The 20,595-nt window shown below is 34.1% G+C and overlaps 1 protein-coding gene across 1 annotated transcript; it reads left to right on the top strand.

The window, feature by feature from the left end:
• The first annotated feature begins 8,549 nt into the window (after window positions 1-8,549).
• On the top strand, window positions 8,550-19,407 carry LOC113520160 (sodium/potassium-transporting ATPase subunit beta-2-like). Its single transcript, XM_052900796.1, has 7 exons — window positions 8,550-8,687; window positions 13,093-13,143; window positions 13,857-13,976; window positions 15,103-15,284; window positions 16,155-16,241; window positions 16,933-17,161; window positions 17,965-19,407. Exons 1-7 carry the CDS (start codon window positions 8,624-8,626, stop codon window positions 18,066-18,068), a joined length of 837 nt encoding a protein of 278 aa, XP_052756756.1. The 5' UTR covers window positions 8,550-8,623; the 3' UTR covers window positions 18,069-19,407.
• The last annotated feature ends 1,188 nt before the right edge of the window (window positions 19,408-20,595 follow it).

The raw sequence follows: 20,595 nt of genomic DNA, 5'->3' as shown, positions 1-20,595 counted from the left end.
TTTTGTTTTCTGATATTTTTATTCAACCCCTGAGTCCTTGATTTAAAGAATTAAGCAATGACATATGTTTAGTTATGATTTTAAATACCTAAGTAAATAAAGGCGATTAATTACTGAAGAATTATAAATATGTTGAAGATTTCCTTAGAAGAACCGCCTATAGATTTGGCCATCAAAAACAATGGCCACTTTTTTTTTGATGGGTGAAAATGGTATGGTAATTCCGCCTGCGCTAACGGGATACGCTGGCGGAGCACCAGTGAAGGGTGATAGATGAGAATGAAAACAGGCCAGTTAGCCCATCATGATGAATTCATCAGGAATTAACCATGATAGTTTCCAGGGGGAACCGCGTGTAGGTCGACCTGGTTAGGTATATTGCTAGCAATGGGATTCTCAGTCTCCATTATTAACAATCCCTTTCCCCCCAAATAATGGCGACTTAAAGAGATTAGTATTTATCTTATATCTGAAAGGTAAAGTGATATCGTGAGAAACAGTAAAATCAGAATATGTCCCAGTTGGCGAAATCAAATAAAATGATTTTTTTTAATGGGGGTATAAAAATGCAATGGTAGCCCAGTCTGCTTTATTGGTATACGCTGACGTGGCACCACTGAGTGATGATAAGTAAGGATATATGGTATGTAGTCAAGCTAGTTGGCCGTCATGACCACCACCGCTATGAATTAATTTTTTTTTATACAACTTAGAATGGCAAACAAGCTGACGGCTCATAGACATGACCAGTACCATGGACATAACAGAGTATAGTTTCGCCCATGATACCCCCCATGCGTTGCCATTCCTGAGGACTCAGATGTTATTCCTCTGTACCCTGTAAATTCACGCCATATCCCAACCTTCAAACCGAAACATAGCCATGCAAACACAACTGCTTCACGGTAGAAACACTAATAGGACAGAGGTACCTAAGCAATCGACTTTTGTACAAAGTCTCCCTCTGGTATAAATATGTCCTCTCCCCTCTGGTAATAATTATGTCCGTATACCATTCATAGCCACAAAACTAAAACTTTGATCTCACTGATCTTGGTTTAGATGGATCTGGGATTGCTGTGTAACTCTAGTCATATCTAAAAGTCGAGATCAGAAGAAAAAGAATGAGGCAATTTATTTAATGAGTGAAAGTTGTTTGTATGCAGTTGGCAACATGTAAAGACGCAGTAAAAGGGCTGTTGGAATATATCGATAGATACGTTTTCGCTAGCTCATGCATGAGATAGAGGAGAAGATCGGACGTAGCTGTCTCGTTTTATCTCATACATGACGTAATAACATTATCGTTGCGGAAGAATGTCTTATGGCATGATCGATTCGTAATTTATTGTCACAAAAAAGAGAAAAGAATAATTAGGATAGAAGAAAAAATATTGAAATTTGGACAAAATAATTTCTTATCGAACAGTGCTCTGGTCTCTCGGTGCTACTTACGAGTCGCGAACCGCGCTAATGAATGAGGGTTCCTGTTAACCTGGAAACTAGTTGGGCATCCCTGCATTTTTTTTTATACAACTTAGAATGGCAAACAAGCTGACGGCCCACCTGATGGAATGTGGTAACCCTCGCCTATAGACATGAGCAGTACCATGGACATAACAGAGTATACTGTTTCGCCCATGATACCCCCCATGCGTTGCCATTCCTGAGGATTCAGATGTTATTCCTCCGTACCTAGTAAATTCACGCCATATCCCACCCTTCAAACCGAAACACAGGCATGCAAACACAACTGCTTCACGGTTGAAACACGAATGCGACAGAGGTACTCAAGCAATCGACTTTTGTACAAACATGTGTAAAGTTAACATAAATAATTACATGACAAAGTCTACCGGGGGTTTTTTGTACCTCCACCTGTAGTAACGCGCTTTTTTTCGTATATTAATTTCCACGTTATTTATCTATTTTTATTATTCAAGTAGTATTTTCATTCATTCTTCCTATCCATTCTTCTTCCATCTTTCATTATTTTATATATACTCATTATTGTTTCCTCCATAAGATTACAATAGTAAACTTATTCTAAATATAAACAATTACAAGAAATAATCACAATGAGAAAACAATGGGCGACCTTATCGCTAAAAGCTTGATTGGAGGCACGACGAAGACCCTATTATTTTTAAATATATAATATTTTATTTCATTCCCTTCTTAAGTGTGATTTCTTTTCTTTTCTGTCTTCTTACCGGTTAATGTTGTTTTGTTGTTCAGTTATTTAGTGTCTGTTTAAACTGATCATGTCTACCTAGTTGGCAATTTATTAATAGCTGCTTAAAATGGTCCACGTACAGTTTGTAAAGACATATTTCAACAGCGGGATCACTCATCAAACCATACATTGTTAAATTATAATGAGTTCCCTGTTAAATTTGAGGCTAATTCTTTTCTTTTTTTTTCGTTTTATTCTTTACTCAGGTGGATATATTAATTTTGAACTAGATGGCTCAGGTGCATTTGTTTAAAAACTTTTTCTAGCTTAGCTTCTCTGCAAAACAAAAAGATGAAAAAGAATGGTATATTGGAATATGGTATATTGGTATAATGGAATATGGGATTTACACAACCATTGCATGCACATATACGTAGATTTTTTTAATGGGTGATAATGGAATGGTAACCCCACCTGCGCTAATAGTATACGTTGGTAGGGCACCAGTGAGAGATGACAAGTGAGAATGAAAAAGCAGGTCAGTTAGCCCATCGTGATGAATACACCTGGGATTCGCATTAATGGTGTCCAGGGAGGATCATGTGGAGGTCGTCCTAGCAGTGTATATTGCTAGCAATGAAACTGATAGTCCGCGTTACTAACAATCCGTTCCTCCCACATATACTCGTAAGTATTTTTTAAATGAATGATAATGGAATGGTAACCCCACCCGCGCTATCGGTATACACCGGCGGGGCACCAGTAAAGGATGATAGGTGAGGATGAAGCAGGTCAGTTAGTCGATCGTGACGAATTCAACAAGAATTGTTCACGATGGTTTTCAGGGGGAACCACGCGGAGGTCGACCTAATAAGGTATATTGCTAGCAATGGGGCTGTTAAACTCCATTGCTAACAATCCTTTTCCCCCCATTCGTAAGTATTTGTAATATGCTCACAGTCAAGAAATTCAGGAGAATGAATTTTGTGTAATTCCTACACAGATGTATATCAGTGAAGGTTTGCTATTACACCCTCTTAGCGACGGTCTATTTTTTTTTTATACAACTTAGAATGGCAATGGATGGGATATGGCAGTGAATTTACAGGGTACAGATGAATAACACCCGAGTCCTCAGGGATGGCAACACATGGGGGGTGTCATGGGCGAAACAGTATACTCTGTTATGTGCATGGTACTGCTCATGTCTATAGGCGACGGTTACCACTTTCCAACAGGTGGGCCGTCAGCTTGTTTGCCATTCTAAGTTGCATAAAAAAAAGAATAATTCAGAAAGTATAAAATTAAGGAACATAATTAGAAGTACTTATTATCAAATTGTTTAAATAAAATTGTAATGGTTGTTTAAAAAAGTTACAAATCTATTCATCTATCTGTTATTACTAATTTTCACATTAGTAATATTAATATATATATATATATATATATATACATTTAAGATACATTTATTTATTTATTGAACAAAGTATGTTTGTATTAGCACAGAATTTATCATTGCTTCCTACACTAGGCTGAGCCTGTCCTGTAGGAAGCAGTACTCGTGTTATCATATACATGCATATAGATATTAAACATAGGCTTTTTAGCAGTACTGACAACTGTGTTACTAATCTGTATAATACAATTTTTTTTTTTTTTTTTTTTCTATATATCGTCATAGTAGTAGAATACTGACGGATCTGATGAATATTACATATAAAGATCCGTCAGTATTCTACGACTATGACGATATGTAAATAATTGAAATAATTTATTTGCTGGAATAAGGTACATTGTTATAGGTGTTACTTTACAAGAGAATTAGTCCAATCTTATTCTGCCACGCTGTGGACTTGCAAATATTATAACTTATTAAACAAAAAATTAAAAAAAATTCATCATAATAACATATACATACTGGGGGGAAAGGGATTGTTAGTAATGGAGACTAAGAATCCCATTGCTAGCAATGTTCCCAACCAGGTCGACCTCCAAGCGGTTCCACCTGGAAACTAACATGATTAATTCCAGATGAATTTATCATGATGGGTTAACTGGCCTGTTTTCATTCTCATCGATCACCCTTCAGTGGTGCCCCGCCAGCGTATCCCATAAGCGCAGGCGGGGTTACCATTCCATTTTCATCCAATAAAAAAAAACATATACATATTGCAATAATATTTTGTATACATAATGTAACTATTTTTCCTTACGTCACATCGCATGTTACCAATAACCCAGTTAAAGATGTTTCAGGTACAGTGTAATGGTAGACAAAGACCTCTATGTGGGCCAGTAGAAACTCCCCCTAGGGGGAGGGAGGGGCGAGTTCAGAGGGGACGGCGGCGCCACAACGGCGCCTAGGGTGCTGGCTCGCGAAATGTCACAAGTATTGCAGATTTGAACCGTTGGGGTAAACGAGACTATTAGCGAATATTTTTTTTATACAACTTAGAATGGCAAACAAACTGACGGCCCACCTGATGGGAAGTGGTAATCGTCGCCTATGACTATAGACATGAGCAGTATCATGGACATAACAGAGTATACTGTTTCGCCCATGATACCCTACATGCCATTCCTGCGGACTCAGGTGTTATTCATCTGTACTCTGTAAATTCACTGCCATATCCCACCCTTCAAATTGAAACACAGCCATTTAAACACAACTGTTTCATGATAGAAACACGAATGAGACAGAGGTGTTCAAGCAAACGACTTTTGTACAAAGTCTCCCTCTAGTTGATGTTCTCTGTATATAAATAAAATTGTTCCCTTTAAAGAATGTTACAGATTATAAAGACTAACAATGTGTACACGAACTAAATAAATAACTAAATAATTACATAAACCTCGATACATAAATATAGATTAAAAAATAAGATAATATTAATAATAATTTTCTCAAACATGCTTGAAAATGTGAGCATTATTTTGACAATCTTCTTAGAGATAAATCAAAATTGCCGTACTGGCCAGGTACATGCGGGCAGCGGCCGGCAAAAGTTGTATGAAAATCCATATCTGTCGTGTTTTGCGGCCAGATAAATTACTATGTAAACTCATATCTGTCCTGTAATTTAAAAATGAAATGACCTTTTACTTCGAAACATGCCTACCAAGGAGGTAACTAATACAAGGTTTTATTTAAATTTCGAACTGGCTTGCAAATAGAAAGCTGTTTATTGAAAAAAAAAAAAAAAAAATATTAGCGCGAATGAAAAATTATTATTGTTCGTCATTGAACTTAAAAAATAATATTGTGTTTTTGATTTCCGCGCATTGTTTGAGAAAAGTACTATACAAGCCTTGGCCACAACTAGGCATTGGTGGACTCACGTATGTGTGCCTCGGCTACGTCTCGGCCCACATTTGCACGTTCGTCCATCAATGCCTCAGTTGCTGGCCGCTGCAGTAATGTACTATTGTTTTACCTTTTACCTATATATCACTGCTGTGACAAAATTACACACTGTGACACCCATGGAACTTTAAACGCATTACTATTTCAAAGTAATTTATGTATTCTAATCCTAGATAAATGAAACGAAATTGATATTTTACAAGGGAGATACTCACACTATAATATTTACATACAAATGTCCCCTGTGCAAAAAGTATTAGCAAATCTGTCGAACTGTCTATACGTGTACATCTACCGAACAACCCCCCCGCTGGTATTTCTTCCCTTCGCAGATATTCGATGTCATTGACCCTTGCAACTATATTTATGGTGTATGTATATATCTGTCTAACCTTCTACACCTACTAACATTATTTTGAGATAACATTGTTTAATATATATATACTGAAAGCTGAAAGTCTGTCCGTTTGTGTATTTTAAAAATAAGAGAAGAAAAAAACAATGATATAATATTTCTCTATAGATGGGGGAGGGATTGTAATACGAACTATTTATTCCCATTGCTAGCAATATACCCTATCAGGTCGACTCCACGTGGTCTCCCTTGAAAACTATCGAATTAATACAGGTATTCTAGGTGTAGTCTTCACGATGGGCTAACTGACCTGCCTATTCATTGTCACCTATCATCTCTTATTGGTGCCCTTTTGGTTAACGTAGGCTGGGTTACAATTTTATTGTTATTAATGTGAAAAAAAAAAAAACTTCTGTATCTATGAACACAGTCTCGCCCGTTTAAATTTTTCAATTATACAATAATTCATAGAAAAATTATTTCATGTTACTCTATTTTTACATTGCATTAATAAGTATGTCCGTACATGTGCTGTTTTATGCAAAGTTAATAATACTCCATAAAAATGTATTTGTTTTTTTTTATCTATGGCACAAAACAAATTACCTAGAGAATCGATTCGGGGACGTTAATTATACGAAGCAACGTGTGTCTATACCTACCACGGTTCCAGAGAGTTTGTAAATACACCGATTGTGATCAGGAGGAAAGGGATTGTTAGTAATGGGTTCTTACAGCCCATTGCTAACAATACACCCTATCAGGTCGACCTCCACGCAGTTTCTCCTGGAAACCATTGTGGTTAATCCTTTATGATTTCTTCACCATGGGCAAACTGACCTACCTTCATCTTTACCTATCATCTATCACTGGTGCCTCGCCAGCGTATACCGATAACGCAGGCGGGGTTACCATTTCATTTTCACCCATCAAAAAAACCTCACTTTATCTATGATCAACTTATGGTATCTCTCTAGAGTTAATTAACAGTGCAGCTAAGCTTGTCATTCCATTTTCATCCGCTTAAAACGCCAAAATAGGTAAAGCCAGGGTTTTCAATAGTATTACTAGTGAATGTTATTTGTAGTACGCTGGAGGTGCCTGGTGGCGCCAGCGCGGCGGGCTCCAGCTCGCTGCGTCGCCGTCTGCCAGACCCTCGGCCTCGGGGATGGGGTGTGCGTACTTAGCAGTACATTGACGCTCACTATATATTTCAATATTATATAATAATTTATTTTAATTTAATTTAATTTAATTTATAATAATTTATTTGGATTACTTACAACACACAAATAACAACAGACATACGCAGTAAAGAGATAAAATAATGTATACACAAAAAAAGCAATATATATAAAGTAACATATTTTTTTCTTTCTTGCGTGCCATAAGGAGACTACCGACTAAACCGTCTTTCAAAAAAAAACGTTCACGCTCACTTTTTCACTTTATCCGAGCAGTAAGTGCTTTATATTATTCTCAATATCGTGTATAATATAGTATATGTCATATATGTGTAAGTATATTTGTTATTCATATATATTTATTCGTTTATATATGTAATTTTAGTATGTATGTATATCAATAATTACTAGTACCACATTCGAGTATTCTGACACTTCCCTATGGTTGACTGGGAGAGAACGCTTTTAGCATTAAGTCCGCCATGTACACATATATGTACTAATGAATAAATAAATAAGGGTTACAACTCAGTTTATTGTTTAATAATGTAATTATTGTAATCATATTTTTTTTTTGTTAAATTACAATTGTAGGGTAGTGTACGATAACAGCCACATTAGTTAAACATAACTGTGTCGTGGCTGTCAACGCCCACCTCCTCATGGCAGAGGCGCTAGCGTTCTAGTAGAATAAATAGAACTGTTAATTAAATAAAGACAAAGTTCATAGGATAGCATCACCATGGAGACTTTGTACAAAAGTCGATTGCTTTATTGTTTAATAATGTAATTATTGTAACCATATTTTTTTTTTAAATTACAATTGTAGGGTAGTATACGATAACAGGTTAAAAATAACTGTCGTGTTTGTCACGCTCTGTCCCATTCGTGTTTCAACCGTGAAGCAGTTGTGTTTGCATGGCTGTGTTTCGGTTTGAAGGGTGCGATATGGCGTTTATTTACAGGGTACAGAGGAATAACAGGAAACAAGGAAACAAGCTGACGGGCCACCTGATGGAAAATTGTAATCGTCGCCTATAGACATGAACAGTACTATGTATATAACAGATAATACAATTTCGCCAATGACACCCCAATGCGTTGCCATTCCTGAGGACTCAGGTGTTATTCCTCTGTACCCTATAAATTCATTGCCATATCCCACCATTCAAACCGAAACACAGCCATGCAAACACAACTGCTTCACGGTAAAAACACGAATAGGACTGAGGTACGCAAACAAATGACTTTGTGCAAAATTTCCATTTTAAAATAACCAGTCAGAAATATTAAAAAGTGTTAAATTGTTTTTAAAAATTGTTAGACACTTCGATCAGCTAGAGTTATGAAAGTTCTTAATGCTAAGAAGAACAATTTCGATTTAATTCCGTATTATTTTTAAAACCTATTCTAAAAGCAGCAATGTATGTTACACACTGATTGTACCCATTAATCCCGACAATCTCGGGACGCGGTGCCGGACGGGACGGGACGCCGCAGTCTCGTACTGGGTTCTGGGACGGCGCACGACTCGGGCCATCACCATGGGACTGGAGAAGAGGACTGTGAAAATAATTGTTATTGTGTTCTTTACGCTACTTGTTATAGGTAAGATAGTTGTTTTTCTGTACTAATCGACTTAAAAAAATAAAGTGTTAAATTCTACATTATTAATTAAATATAAAAACTAAAATATCCATTTATAAAAATATAGTGTATATTTAGATTTGGTATTTTTTTTTTATATTTGTTGTTAGTGTTTTTGTGTTTTTTTAGTATAACATTATTTTTTATTATTTCTCAATCTATGGTTTACTGATAGATAACTATGTATCCAATTTCATATTAAAGTATGTGTATATAGAATAATAAAGTACCATAACTTTTTTTTTAATAAGAAAGCACTTTTATTTTTAATATTTGTTTACACTATTGCATTGTCAGTTACTTATTCTATTATTTCTCAGTCTATGGTTTACTGATAGATAATTATATATTATTAAACTTCGTATACAAGTTTAATGAATAAAATTAACTAAAATGACATTATAAATGTTTTAATAAGAAATTAAAAGTTAATATATTAATGTTAAAAATCCATAGATATAAATTTTAATTTTTTTTTTTGTGTAATATATTGTTTTTAAAACTAGTAGGTCCTCAATTAAAATGTATTTTTGTGTGTTTGTAATGGGAAATAAATAGTTTTTAAATAGGTACGTAGGTATTATTATTTTTACGGTTTACTTTTATGATAGCCTAGTCTTGATTTTCATAAAATTGAAATAGATTTTTTTACTTTAAATTATTGTTACTATTCAAATTTTAAGGAGGTTAACTGAATTCAATTTTCATATATCTTATTCGATCAACAATTTTTTTTTAATCAGTCGTATTTAACGGTTTTTTTAAGGTGACCTTTAAAACTAGCAGAAGTTAATTATAATATAACAAACGAAAAATACACAATCGACATAAAAACTCTTTTTTAATTAATTTATATATACTTAACTAAATTTTACCCGCAGTTTCGTCCGCGTGACCGCTATGAAAATAGTAGTGAAAGTGGTAGACTATATCCTTCTCCATTCCATATAGAAAGTAAATTTCCCGCCACCAGACACATGACATTATAAATTTTTTTCCGATTCCGGACGATAAAAATGTAGGTCCGAAGTTAATATATTCCTTTAAAAATTGAACCTTTATAAAATTTATATATTTTTCTTAGAAATAATTCGTAGTTACCCATACTCGTTCATTTGTCGTACATCTTAATCCATCTCTCCAACCGTTCCTCTCTTCACTCCACGTCAGTCTTTCTCATTCCTCGTATTCCAATCTATGCATACAACATTCACTTTTAACATACGTTCCATTTCATATCAAACCTACATGTACCAAATGTCATAGAGATTGCTGTTAAGGTGTCAAGAGATAATAAACAAACAAACAAATCCAATACCAGAGGGAGACTTTGTACAAAAGTCGATTTTTACCTTGTCCCATTCGTGTTTCAACCGTGAAGCAGTTGTGTTTGCATGGCTGTGTTTCGGTTTGAAGGGTGGGATATGGCGTGAATTTACTGGGTACAGAGGAATAACACCTGAGTCCTCAGGAATGGCAACGCATGGGGGGTATCTTATACTCTGTTATGTCCATTTTTTTTTTAATCATGTCTATAGTTAACGGTTACCTTTCCATCAGGTGGGCCGTCAGCTTGTTTGCCATTCTAAGTTCTATAAAAAAAAAAAATCAATTTTTACACTCATAATATTAGTACTGTAGTACTATTACTTATACTGTGATCTTAGTGATAATTACTAACTTGATTAGGCCAAAATTTCATTGTTATCATATTAGCCGTTAACTGTCCACCGCTGGACATAGGTCTCCCCTTATTGGGGAGTTTTGCCAATAGTTGCCACCCTCAGCAGGCGGGTTGGCAACCGCAGATAGGTTTTACTGATGTTTTAAGAGGGGCACTATTGACCATCTCTCTAACATTACGTTCCCTTAGTCGCCTCTTACGACACCCACGGGAAAGGAAGGGGTGGCCCATCCTATGCTGGGACCACACCGCCATTACTATACTTACTCATAACTTAAAAGCTCAGGGGGAAAGGGATTGTTAGCAATGGAGTTTGACAGCCCCATTGCTAGCAATATGCCTTATTAGGTCGACCTCCACGTGGTTCCCTCTGGAAACCATCGTGAACAATTCTTGTTGAATTAGTCACGATGGGCTAACTAACCTGCTTCATCCTCATCTATCATCCTTCACTGGTGCCCCGCCGGTGTATACCGATAGCGCGGGTGGGGTTTCCATTCCATCCATTATCATCCATTAAAAAAAAAAAAACTTAAAAGCTCAACGGTCGTAACCCCACCTAAGTACTTAAATCTACTATACAATATTGTGAGTCAATGACGTCATCCACGTCGTCTGTCCGTGTGGCCAGGAACATAAGTAACATATTACGTACTAGGGCTTCATAATTTATTCATTTATTCATTTATTCATTTATTCATTTATTCATTTATTCATTTATTTATTGCCATTACATGTTGTAACAAAATTGGTCTTAATTTACTAAAAGTATAGAATCAAACATGAACCCTGAAAGGGCACAGCATTGTTACATTAATAAATCTTATATAAACTACATAATTAAATTTTTACATTATATATATGTATCGTCGATTAGTATAAAAAATAAAAAAAAAAAAAAAAATCATCATTAAATTAAAACAAACAGGCACAAACACAACTAACTTTTTTCCTTGAAAAATTCCTGTAGCGCATAATAACTCTTTGCGATTAAATATTTTTTTAGAGAATTATACAAAGTACATAGACTTTTGACTTAGCATTAGTTGTACGAGATATCGCATTATAGGGACTCCTTCCCGGACACCGATATATACGAATAGATGTAGTTAGTGATCATAATAATAACACTAGTAAAATATATATATCTAATATATAAAATTCTCGTGTCACGGTGTTTGTTACCAAACTCCTCCGAATCGGCTTTACCGATTTTCATGATATTTTGTGTACATATTCGGTAGGTCTGAGAATCGGCCAACATCTATTTTTATACCTCTCAATGTAAAGGGTGACCCACCCCTAAAAATTTTTTGAAATTTTTTTGACAAGTTTTTTTATTTTTATTTAAATATGAATTTAGCATTGAAAAATACATACATCTTCAAATTTTCAACCTCTGTTTTTTAAGCGCAATTTTTATATTTCGCAATAAGTGGTAAAACAACGTTTACGGGGTCAGCTATATATATATATATATATATATATATATATATATATATATATATATATATATATATATATATATATATATATATATATATCGTACACATTAAAATATGTCTACAGGGCGGGCTTAATGCCTGATGGCATTCTCTACCAGTCAACCGTTACGCTAAACAGAGAGAGAAAATGGCGGTGCATAGATTAAAAAAAATGAAAATTATATGAATATTTCCAGAGATACTCTCTATTTACAATTATAACCTAATCTAGTGCGCGGTCGCACACGTCAATTGCTCTTAAAAGTGTACGACATTGCCTCTGAATTTCGTGTGCTAACTTTGACCAACTTAGCACGGGATCGGCTTCCCACGAGACTGTGGACCCCTTTCCAGAGATAACATATAGTACAGATTATAATGACATAAAATTTTGACGTTTATTAAAAGTGGTTGTCTTTTTCTATCATTTTCGAAGATGGGCTGTAAACTTGTCATTAAAATATAGTAGTATCGCAATGGATAAACGGTTGTCCATTTACGATCCATGATAGCGAAATTCCTTAATTGGCTTAGATCTGATACAATTGACTGGGGCTTACTATGAGCGCTTAAAACCTAACAGTTTTTCGCTGCCTTACAAATTGGCGCTGAGAACATAGGCATTTATATATTTAGACTTATAGATATAGGGGGAATCTTGTTAGTTGGGATCTATAAGTTCCATTGCTCAACATAGTAAGCATCAGGTCGACCTCCACGCGGTTCCCCCTGGAAACTATCATGGTTAATTCCTGATAAATTTATCATGATGGGCTATGGTAACTGGCCTGTTTTCATTCTAATCTATCATCTGCTTGGGCACCTCTGTCCCATTCGTGTTTCTACCGTGAAGCAGTTGTGTTTGCATGGCTGTGTTTCGGTTTGAAGGGTGGGATATGGCGTGAATTTACAGGGTACAGAAAATAACACCTGAGTCCTCAAATGGCAACGCATGGGGGGGTATCATGGGCGAAACAGTATACTCTGTTATGTCCATGGTATTGCTCATGTCTATAGGCGACTGTTACCACTTTCCATCAGGTCAAGTTGTATATATAAAAAAAAAAATATGTATTATATATATGGCCACTATTTGCAAAGTCCCTCTTTCGAGATGAGCGCCTGTTTTCCACGCTCCCGTTCCCTGATTTGGGATAAATCTTTTGCTTGTTTTAAAATGTCAATTTCTTTTTAACAGGTTGCATTTTAGGCCTCGTTTTGGGATTAGTGTTGCACCGCCGCTATGTGGGTGAGTACACAAAATCTTATTGTTATTTTATTTATTTATTTATTTACACTTTATTGCACCAAGTAAAAAGAGAAATAACAAATACAGTAAATATTAATGAGAAGTGATACAAAAAGCGGCCTTATCGCTAAGCAATCTCTTGCAGACAACCTATGGGTAGAGGACATTGAGAAAAAGACAAAGAGTAGGTGGCGCACTATTATATAAATATTATCATATACAAACATATATAGATACATACATACATACATACATATACATACATACATACACATACATACATAATATATACACAATGATTATTGTTATTTTAGTAATTATGTTATGTAATTTGTCGAATTGCAAACGGCCACCCCATGCCAATATAAACAGATAACGAATTTTTCGAATGCGTAATAATTAATTATTTATTATTGTATTTAATATAATATAGATAGATAGATACTCTTTATTGTTTCCTCCAAAAGATTACAATAGTAAACTTATTATAGATACAAACAATTACAAGAAATGATAGTGAGAAAACAATAGGCGGCTTTGTCGCTAAAAGCCAAAAAGGGGGTACAACCTTTATTTATTTAATTACATCAAGAGATAAAAGTCTTGATGGCAAAAAATGTGAAATTATCAGACATTCAAAAGAATAATTTTATTTTTACATTAATTTTAAATTTTGTGATATGTTACATACATGATCATGTTGTCTGTAACAGAGCTGGAGGTATGGCCTCGCTCCGACGAGTACAATTGGGAACAGCCGAGGATACAGTTCCGGCCGTCGGACCCTGGCAGCTGGCATCATTGGTACAGGCGCATCAACGAATTCTTAAGAGGTGCAAATGGCATGCCAGCTTGTTTTGTAGTCATTACTCAATAACATGAGATATAAATATCTATAATTATATTCCATATACCCACATAAAAGGAGATATTGATTCCTTGGATGACAAATTAACGCTTTACTGAAACTGCTGGATCTAGACCAGATTTTTTTACAGTACTTTATACGTACTTGATACTGTATTATAACTAATAAACTGTCTATGAATGTTGTGCACTATTTTATCTTTGTTTATAACTTGTCTTACCCCTTTCAGACCTGAACGATACGGGCGTGAGTTGTAACTTTAAAAAAATTCTAAAACCGCGCGCAATTATTTTTTACGCACTAAGCTGAAATAACACGATAGTGAGATTCTAAACCAGCCAATAAGAAATCATTTTAGCGGTTAGATGGTGCAGTAGTCTCGTGCGTGCCGGCGAAATGGCTTGGTTCCAAAACACGAAAATATGTTTAATCTGAAAGAAAAAATCTTGGGTCTGAAAGGGTTATGTGTGTAGGGTTATAAAAACTAGAAGCTCGGTAACCACTTACCATCAGGTAAGCCGTATGCTTGTTTGCTACCTCAGTGGTATATAAAAAAAAAGCTACTTCATCAGAAGTATATGATAATTAAATATTGAACCGCGATAGATAATTTGACCACAATGCAGGTGACAGGAGACAATGCAGATGGTATAGAACAATACTGTTTTGCTAAATACACTTTTTTTTTTAATGGGTGATAATGGAATGACAACCCCGCCCGCGCTAACGGTATACACCGTCGAGGCACTAGTGAGAGATGACAGGTAAGATGGCAGGCCAGTTAGCCCACCGTGACGTATTCAACAAAAACTGTTCACGATGGTTTCCAGGGGGAACAACGCGGAGGTTGACCTAATAGGCCACGTTGCCAGCAACGGGGCCGTCAAACTCCATTGCCAACGATCCCTTTCCCCCAGCGAAATACATATAAGGGAAAATTATGTTCAGCAATGAACCATGGTTATAATTATTGACTGAAGATCCTTTCAATAGATTATCACCAAACGATGCCGTGAATTGTTGGATTTTTGTCCAACAAATGCTACCGTTTTTGTTATACTAATATTTTGGATTGTTTTTTATTCTACCAGCTTACGAGACTACAGTGCCGGACGAACCCCCAAGGGCTCCGTGCTCTACCCACAACCGCCGCGACCAGCAGATGCGTTCGGACAACTGCGACTTGGCAATGAGAATGTGGGCGCCGTGCACTGCCGATGAGTTCTACGGATACCATATCGGGAAACCTTGTGTTTTCCTGAGGCTCTCTCATGTGAGTTGCTTTTTTTTTTAATTTAACCACTTACAGCTTACTGTTAAACAGCTTTGTTACACTGCCTTTGATATTTAAAAGTGATTATACTCTTTACGTCAATAGATAATGGCTGATATGGTGATGACGATGATACTATCTACATATTTTATTTTTTATTTATTCATTAGTACAAATATGTGTACATGGCGGACTTAATGCTAAAAACATTCTCTCCCAGTCAACCATAGGGAAGTGTCAGAATACTCGAATGCGGTACTAGTAATTATTGATATACATACATACTAAAATTACATATATAAACGATGTAATAGCAATCCCGCCTGCGCTAACGGTATACGCTGGCGGGGCACCAGTGAAGGATGATAAGTGAGAATGAAAACAGGCCAGTTAGCCCATCGTGACGAATTCGTCAGGATTAATCATGATAGTTTCCAGGAAAAACCGCGTGGACGTCGACGTGGCTAGCAATGGGATTCTATCTCCATTACTAACAATCTTTTTTTTCCCCGATCAGTTAAATTAGCTCATTCCATTATCACTTTAACTTTCTGACCAAAATTTTTCTCTAGTTTTAATAGTAAACGCATTTAAAAATTGTAGCAGAGATTTTAATTATATGTGTTTGAAGTGGTAATGCTAGACAAAAAATATATAAATATTGATTGGTAGACAGATAAATACATACTCTTTATTGTTTCCTCCAAAAAATTACAATAGTAAACTTATTATAGATATAAACAATTACAAGAAATAATCACAATGAGAAAACAATGGGCGACCTTTTCGCTAAAAGCGATCTCTTCCAGGCACCCTTTGGACCTTCTAAAACAATAACTACAAATTTATTTGTGTATATTGTTGTTATAGATCCACTACTGGGTGCCGGAGCCGTACAATATGTCCATGCCGATGTCGCTGCCGCCGGAGATGCCTGAACATCTGAAGCACGCCATGGTCAGAACTCATCTCACTGTATTCTTGTGATGATTAATTTTAGTCAAATATTTAATAGTTTTTTTTTTACAACTTCAAAAAAGTTTTGACAATTGCACAGAGTAATGTAGTTAAACCAATTCTCATAAGCTTATTTTTGGATATAAAATCTTGACCATCTTTGTTACAGACGCTTCGACGTGACAATCCATATTATTAGCAATGGGGCTGGTAAACCCCATTGCTAGCAATCCCTTTTCCCCTAATTGGTATAAATTTTGAGTTATTGGTACTACTCTCTTTTCGTTCGCCGTGTGGTTCCCGCCTTAATTCCGATTGTCAACCTGCCTCTCGAGCATGGCAACTATTGGCAAACCCTCACTTATAGTGGAGGCCTATCTTCAGCAGAGCTGATGATCCTCTTTTTAATAAATAATTAGTCATATGAGACTAATTATTGTTTATCATTGAGATTGAGATATGCGTTGTTTATCATTGAGATTCGCTGCATCTAAATTCCTAATCATCATCATAACAGCCTTTAACTGTCCACTGCTGAACATAAGCCTCCCCTTTGGGGGTTTTTCCAGTAGTTGCCACGCTTGGCGGGCGGATTGGCAACCGCAGTCAGGCTTTAGATATGTTTAAAGAGGGACGCTGCTGCCTATCCTAAATATAAACTAGAAATAATAAATATTTATCCATTTTGCAGCATCAGTATCCAGCTCGGCAATACGGTGACTACGTCTGGGTATCCTGTGGAGGGGAGTTCAATTCGGACGAGGAGAACATAGGCCCCATTCAGTACATTCCTGCTGGTCTGCCACCAGGGTTCCTCATGTCCCGATTGCACACTGCCGACCGCATCCCCTACTCTTCCAGACACCTGCCAGACCAGATTCCTGCTCCGCTTGTCGGTGTGTTCTTTGAGAATCCAAGACGTAAGTATGGTTTATAATATAAAATTATTACGGTAATTTCATCTTTGCCATTTTAGACATTAATTTCATTGTGATGAGCATTATGTTCTGAAGTCGAGTGATATTTTTAGACTCAGATAGTCTTCCAAGTTTCTTCTTAGTCTTCCAATTTATTTATTTTATTTTATTTATTTATTTAACACTTTATTGCACCAATATAACAGGATTTGTTGAACAATTTTCAATACGTATAGTGTAGTACAAAAGGCGGTCTTATTGCTAAGCAATCTCTTCCAGACAACCTTTGGGTAGAAGGAATTAAAGAATTAATAGGTAGGTGGCGCGTTAAAAAAAAATAGATCTGTAAAAAATAATATCTGTGACACATACATAAATAAACAGTTTTGATGTTCAATTTTAATTTACTTTAATTGTGGCGAAACCCAAAATTTTGATTTAAAAATTAAACTACTGAGCCGATTTTAATTTTTAATAAAATTTCTATGGAACCAATCTATAAGTATATTCTTTTACATAAAAAAAAAAAATCCAAAATCCAGAGTAATAAGGCAACAAACGTAAAAAAATTACAGCCGAATTGACAAACTCTATCTTTTTGAAGTCGATTGAAATTAGTACAGTCAGTAACAAAATGTAATTAATATTTTTCTAACATAATATAAAAATAAATATTCTATTTTATACACAAAAAAAAAAAATGATTATTTCGGAAATTCGAATACACGCTTGGAGATTCAATGCTGAATGTACATATTTAAATTCTTGATTTTTATTTATAATATTGATTACATTTTTCCCCTCAGGTGGTCTCCTAATTAACGTGGAGTGTCGTATATGGACCCGTGACATTTACTACGATCGGTCAAGCAGAGTCGGACGAGTGCGGTTTGAATTATACATTGATTAAACTCTATACAAATTAACATAAAAAAAGTTTTAACATAGCGAAGGGGCAGAGTGAAAACAGCTTTTGCAATATCGTCTGACTCGGTTACACAACACAGTACTGAGTAACTAATAAAATAGATGTGAAGAAATTATTTTGTATCTGCCTTACTTTAAGTGGAGATATCCTTCAAGATTAAAATGTTGTTTTTATAATAATTTCCACAAAGTAAATAAAATGTAATGCCGTATTCTTTTTCTGTATTTAAAATTTAAACCATTTTTTATAAAAAAAAAAATGTTAATTATACACAAGAAAAAATTACTATTTTAGAAGTTAATTTTTGTACTGAACTATAAAGTGGCAAAATACCCTAAAATCGGGGTGAATGTCACTAAAGAAGGAACTAAAAGATTCCATAGATAGAAGGAAAATACAGGTTAAGGAATAATCGATTTACTTTTTTTATATTTATCAATACATAATTTCCTATAAATTATTGAAATATTCTTTTTTACTTAATTAAAAACTTCATGAAATAACATAGAGTACCTTTAATAAATAAAAACATAATGTATTTAAATTCTATAAATGTGTTAATTATTTTGTACTTAATATAGTAATTCTGAACACATTCCAAATTTGACACCCTATTACATTGAGTGTATTGATTGATAACTTGAAAGTGTAAATATGTATTTGAGTTATTATTAATACTGCGGTAGTAATAATCTGGTGAACTAAGTCAATTTAATGTTGTAAGGAAATATTCACTCATCTAAATTAACTTAAACTAAGTACACCTTTCCTTTTAAACATTATTTACTTTAAACACGCCAATTATGTCTAGTTTTTACAGTTACCTAATTTTAAATATTTATGAAGGAAAAATTTATTAAAACTAATAATTGATTTCATGTATTTTTTTACGTTTAATATAAGTAGTTATATTTATTATGTAATACAAGAACGTAACTATGTTGTGGTTATTAGATGTTTTTATAAGACAAAATAGAGATAATGATAAATAGAGATATTAAAGTTTTGCTGTAACTATTCCTACCGCCTTTGATGCTTAAGTATTAAATAAAAAATATATGTTTTTAATTAAGATTACAAAATGAGTACTTATTTGCAAAATGTAATAATATATCAAATACAACTATGTACCTTGGAACTATCATCAGTTTTAAACAATATAACTAGTTTTTGTAGTTAATGATTTTGCTTAAGATTCTAGATAAATAAGGTGAATAATAATTTAGTAATACGATCGTAATGTTATGAATTGTATTTTTCTTAAAATAACTATTTTGTCTGTTCGTAAAGTTTGTGAATAAATTAAAATATGTATAGAATATTTTATTTTCTTCTTTTTATACCTTGAATTCATCCATCTACTAAGATATAAAACTAGGAGTATACTGAGAGTACTTTACAATTATTCAGTTGAACAAGATATTGCGCATTTTTTATAATTTATTTTACTGCAAATAAAAGTTTATTCAATATTTGAGTATATTACTCACTACAACTGTATATAATGTACAATGTAACTTAATTTAATTTAATTGTAAAACAATATTAGATTTTGCCCGTGTTTACTATTTCTGAAATTCACGCGATTTCGTGTGTGTAAATTTTAGAAGTAGGAAAACTAATAAAATGCATAAGTTCTAAATATCATATATTATATCATATAAGATAAAAGAGATTTTAAGTTTGATTATCAGAAATATAACTGGGAAAGCATAAGTAGTTTTTAAATAATTATAGAACAAACAAGCAGATAGAGACAGACAACATTTTTAAAAAATATAAACCTTTTAAATTATTTTTTCTTAAATATCTTCTAAATACAAGCTTATGTCTGTATTTATAAGATACAGACATCAGTCTGGACATTACAACTAGGTACATGATTTTAGTTGCAATTTCATGAAAGTATCATACAATTAAATCAATTAGAATAGATAGCTGTACATCTTGCATTATGAAAAACTTAAGGCTAATCTTAGGATGATACACCACACAACACAAAATACCTATTTAGAAAATTTATTTTCCAAATTGACTAGAAACAGAATCCAAACCCGGTAAGTAATTTATCATTGTAGTATAGGTACATATAATACATTTTAAATTATATATATGGCTATACTAATATTATAAAAAGAAAAGATTTGTTTGTTTGTGATGGATAAACTAAAAACTACTCAATCGATTTTAAAGATTTTATTACTTATAGAAAACTCTTTAATGAAAACTATATTATCAGCGAGTAACATATTATTTTTAGAACTATATCTACCCATGTGAAGCTAGGCTAGATCCCTACTACCTAGTATTGTGTAGTTTTGTTGTACTAAAATGAGTAAAGTAGTAAAACTATGCAATATAATTAATTAAAATAAGCTCATCAATGATGCCATTACTATATTCATTATATTATTTAATTATTATATTATATTAATATATAATAATAATAATTATTATTATATTAAGTATATTAATGTCAATTAAAAAAAATACTAATAATGGCATTATT

This window comes from Galleria mellonella, unplaced genomic scaffold (assembly GCF_026898425.1).
Source record: "Galleria mellonella isolate WM207_F2 unplaced genomic scaffold, CSIRO_AGI_GalMel_v1 utg654, whole genome shotgun sequence".
In the NCBI taxonomy this organism is placed as follows: Eukaryota; Metazoa; Arthropoda; class Insecta; order Lepidoptera; family Pyralidae; genus Galleria; species Galleria mellonella.
The sequence above is the reverse complement of the archived record's forward strand: the minus strand, read 5'-3'. Positions and strand labels throughout refer to the sequence as shown.

Coding starts and splice junctions, on each gene's coding strand:
- LOC113520160 (XM_052900796.1), top strand. CDS start 8,624: ATGGGACTGGAGAAGAGGACTGTGAAAATAATTGTTATTGTGTTCTTT. Junction 8,688..13,092: donor CTTTACGCTACTTGTTATAG/GTAAGATAGTTG, acceptor TCTTTTTAACAG/GTTGCATTTTAGGCCTCGTT. Junction 16,242..16,932: donor AACATCTGAAGCACGCCATG/GTCAGAACTCAT, acceptor TCCATTTTGCAG/CATCAGTATCCAGCTCGGCA.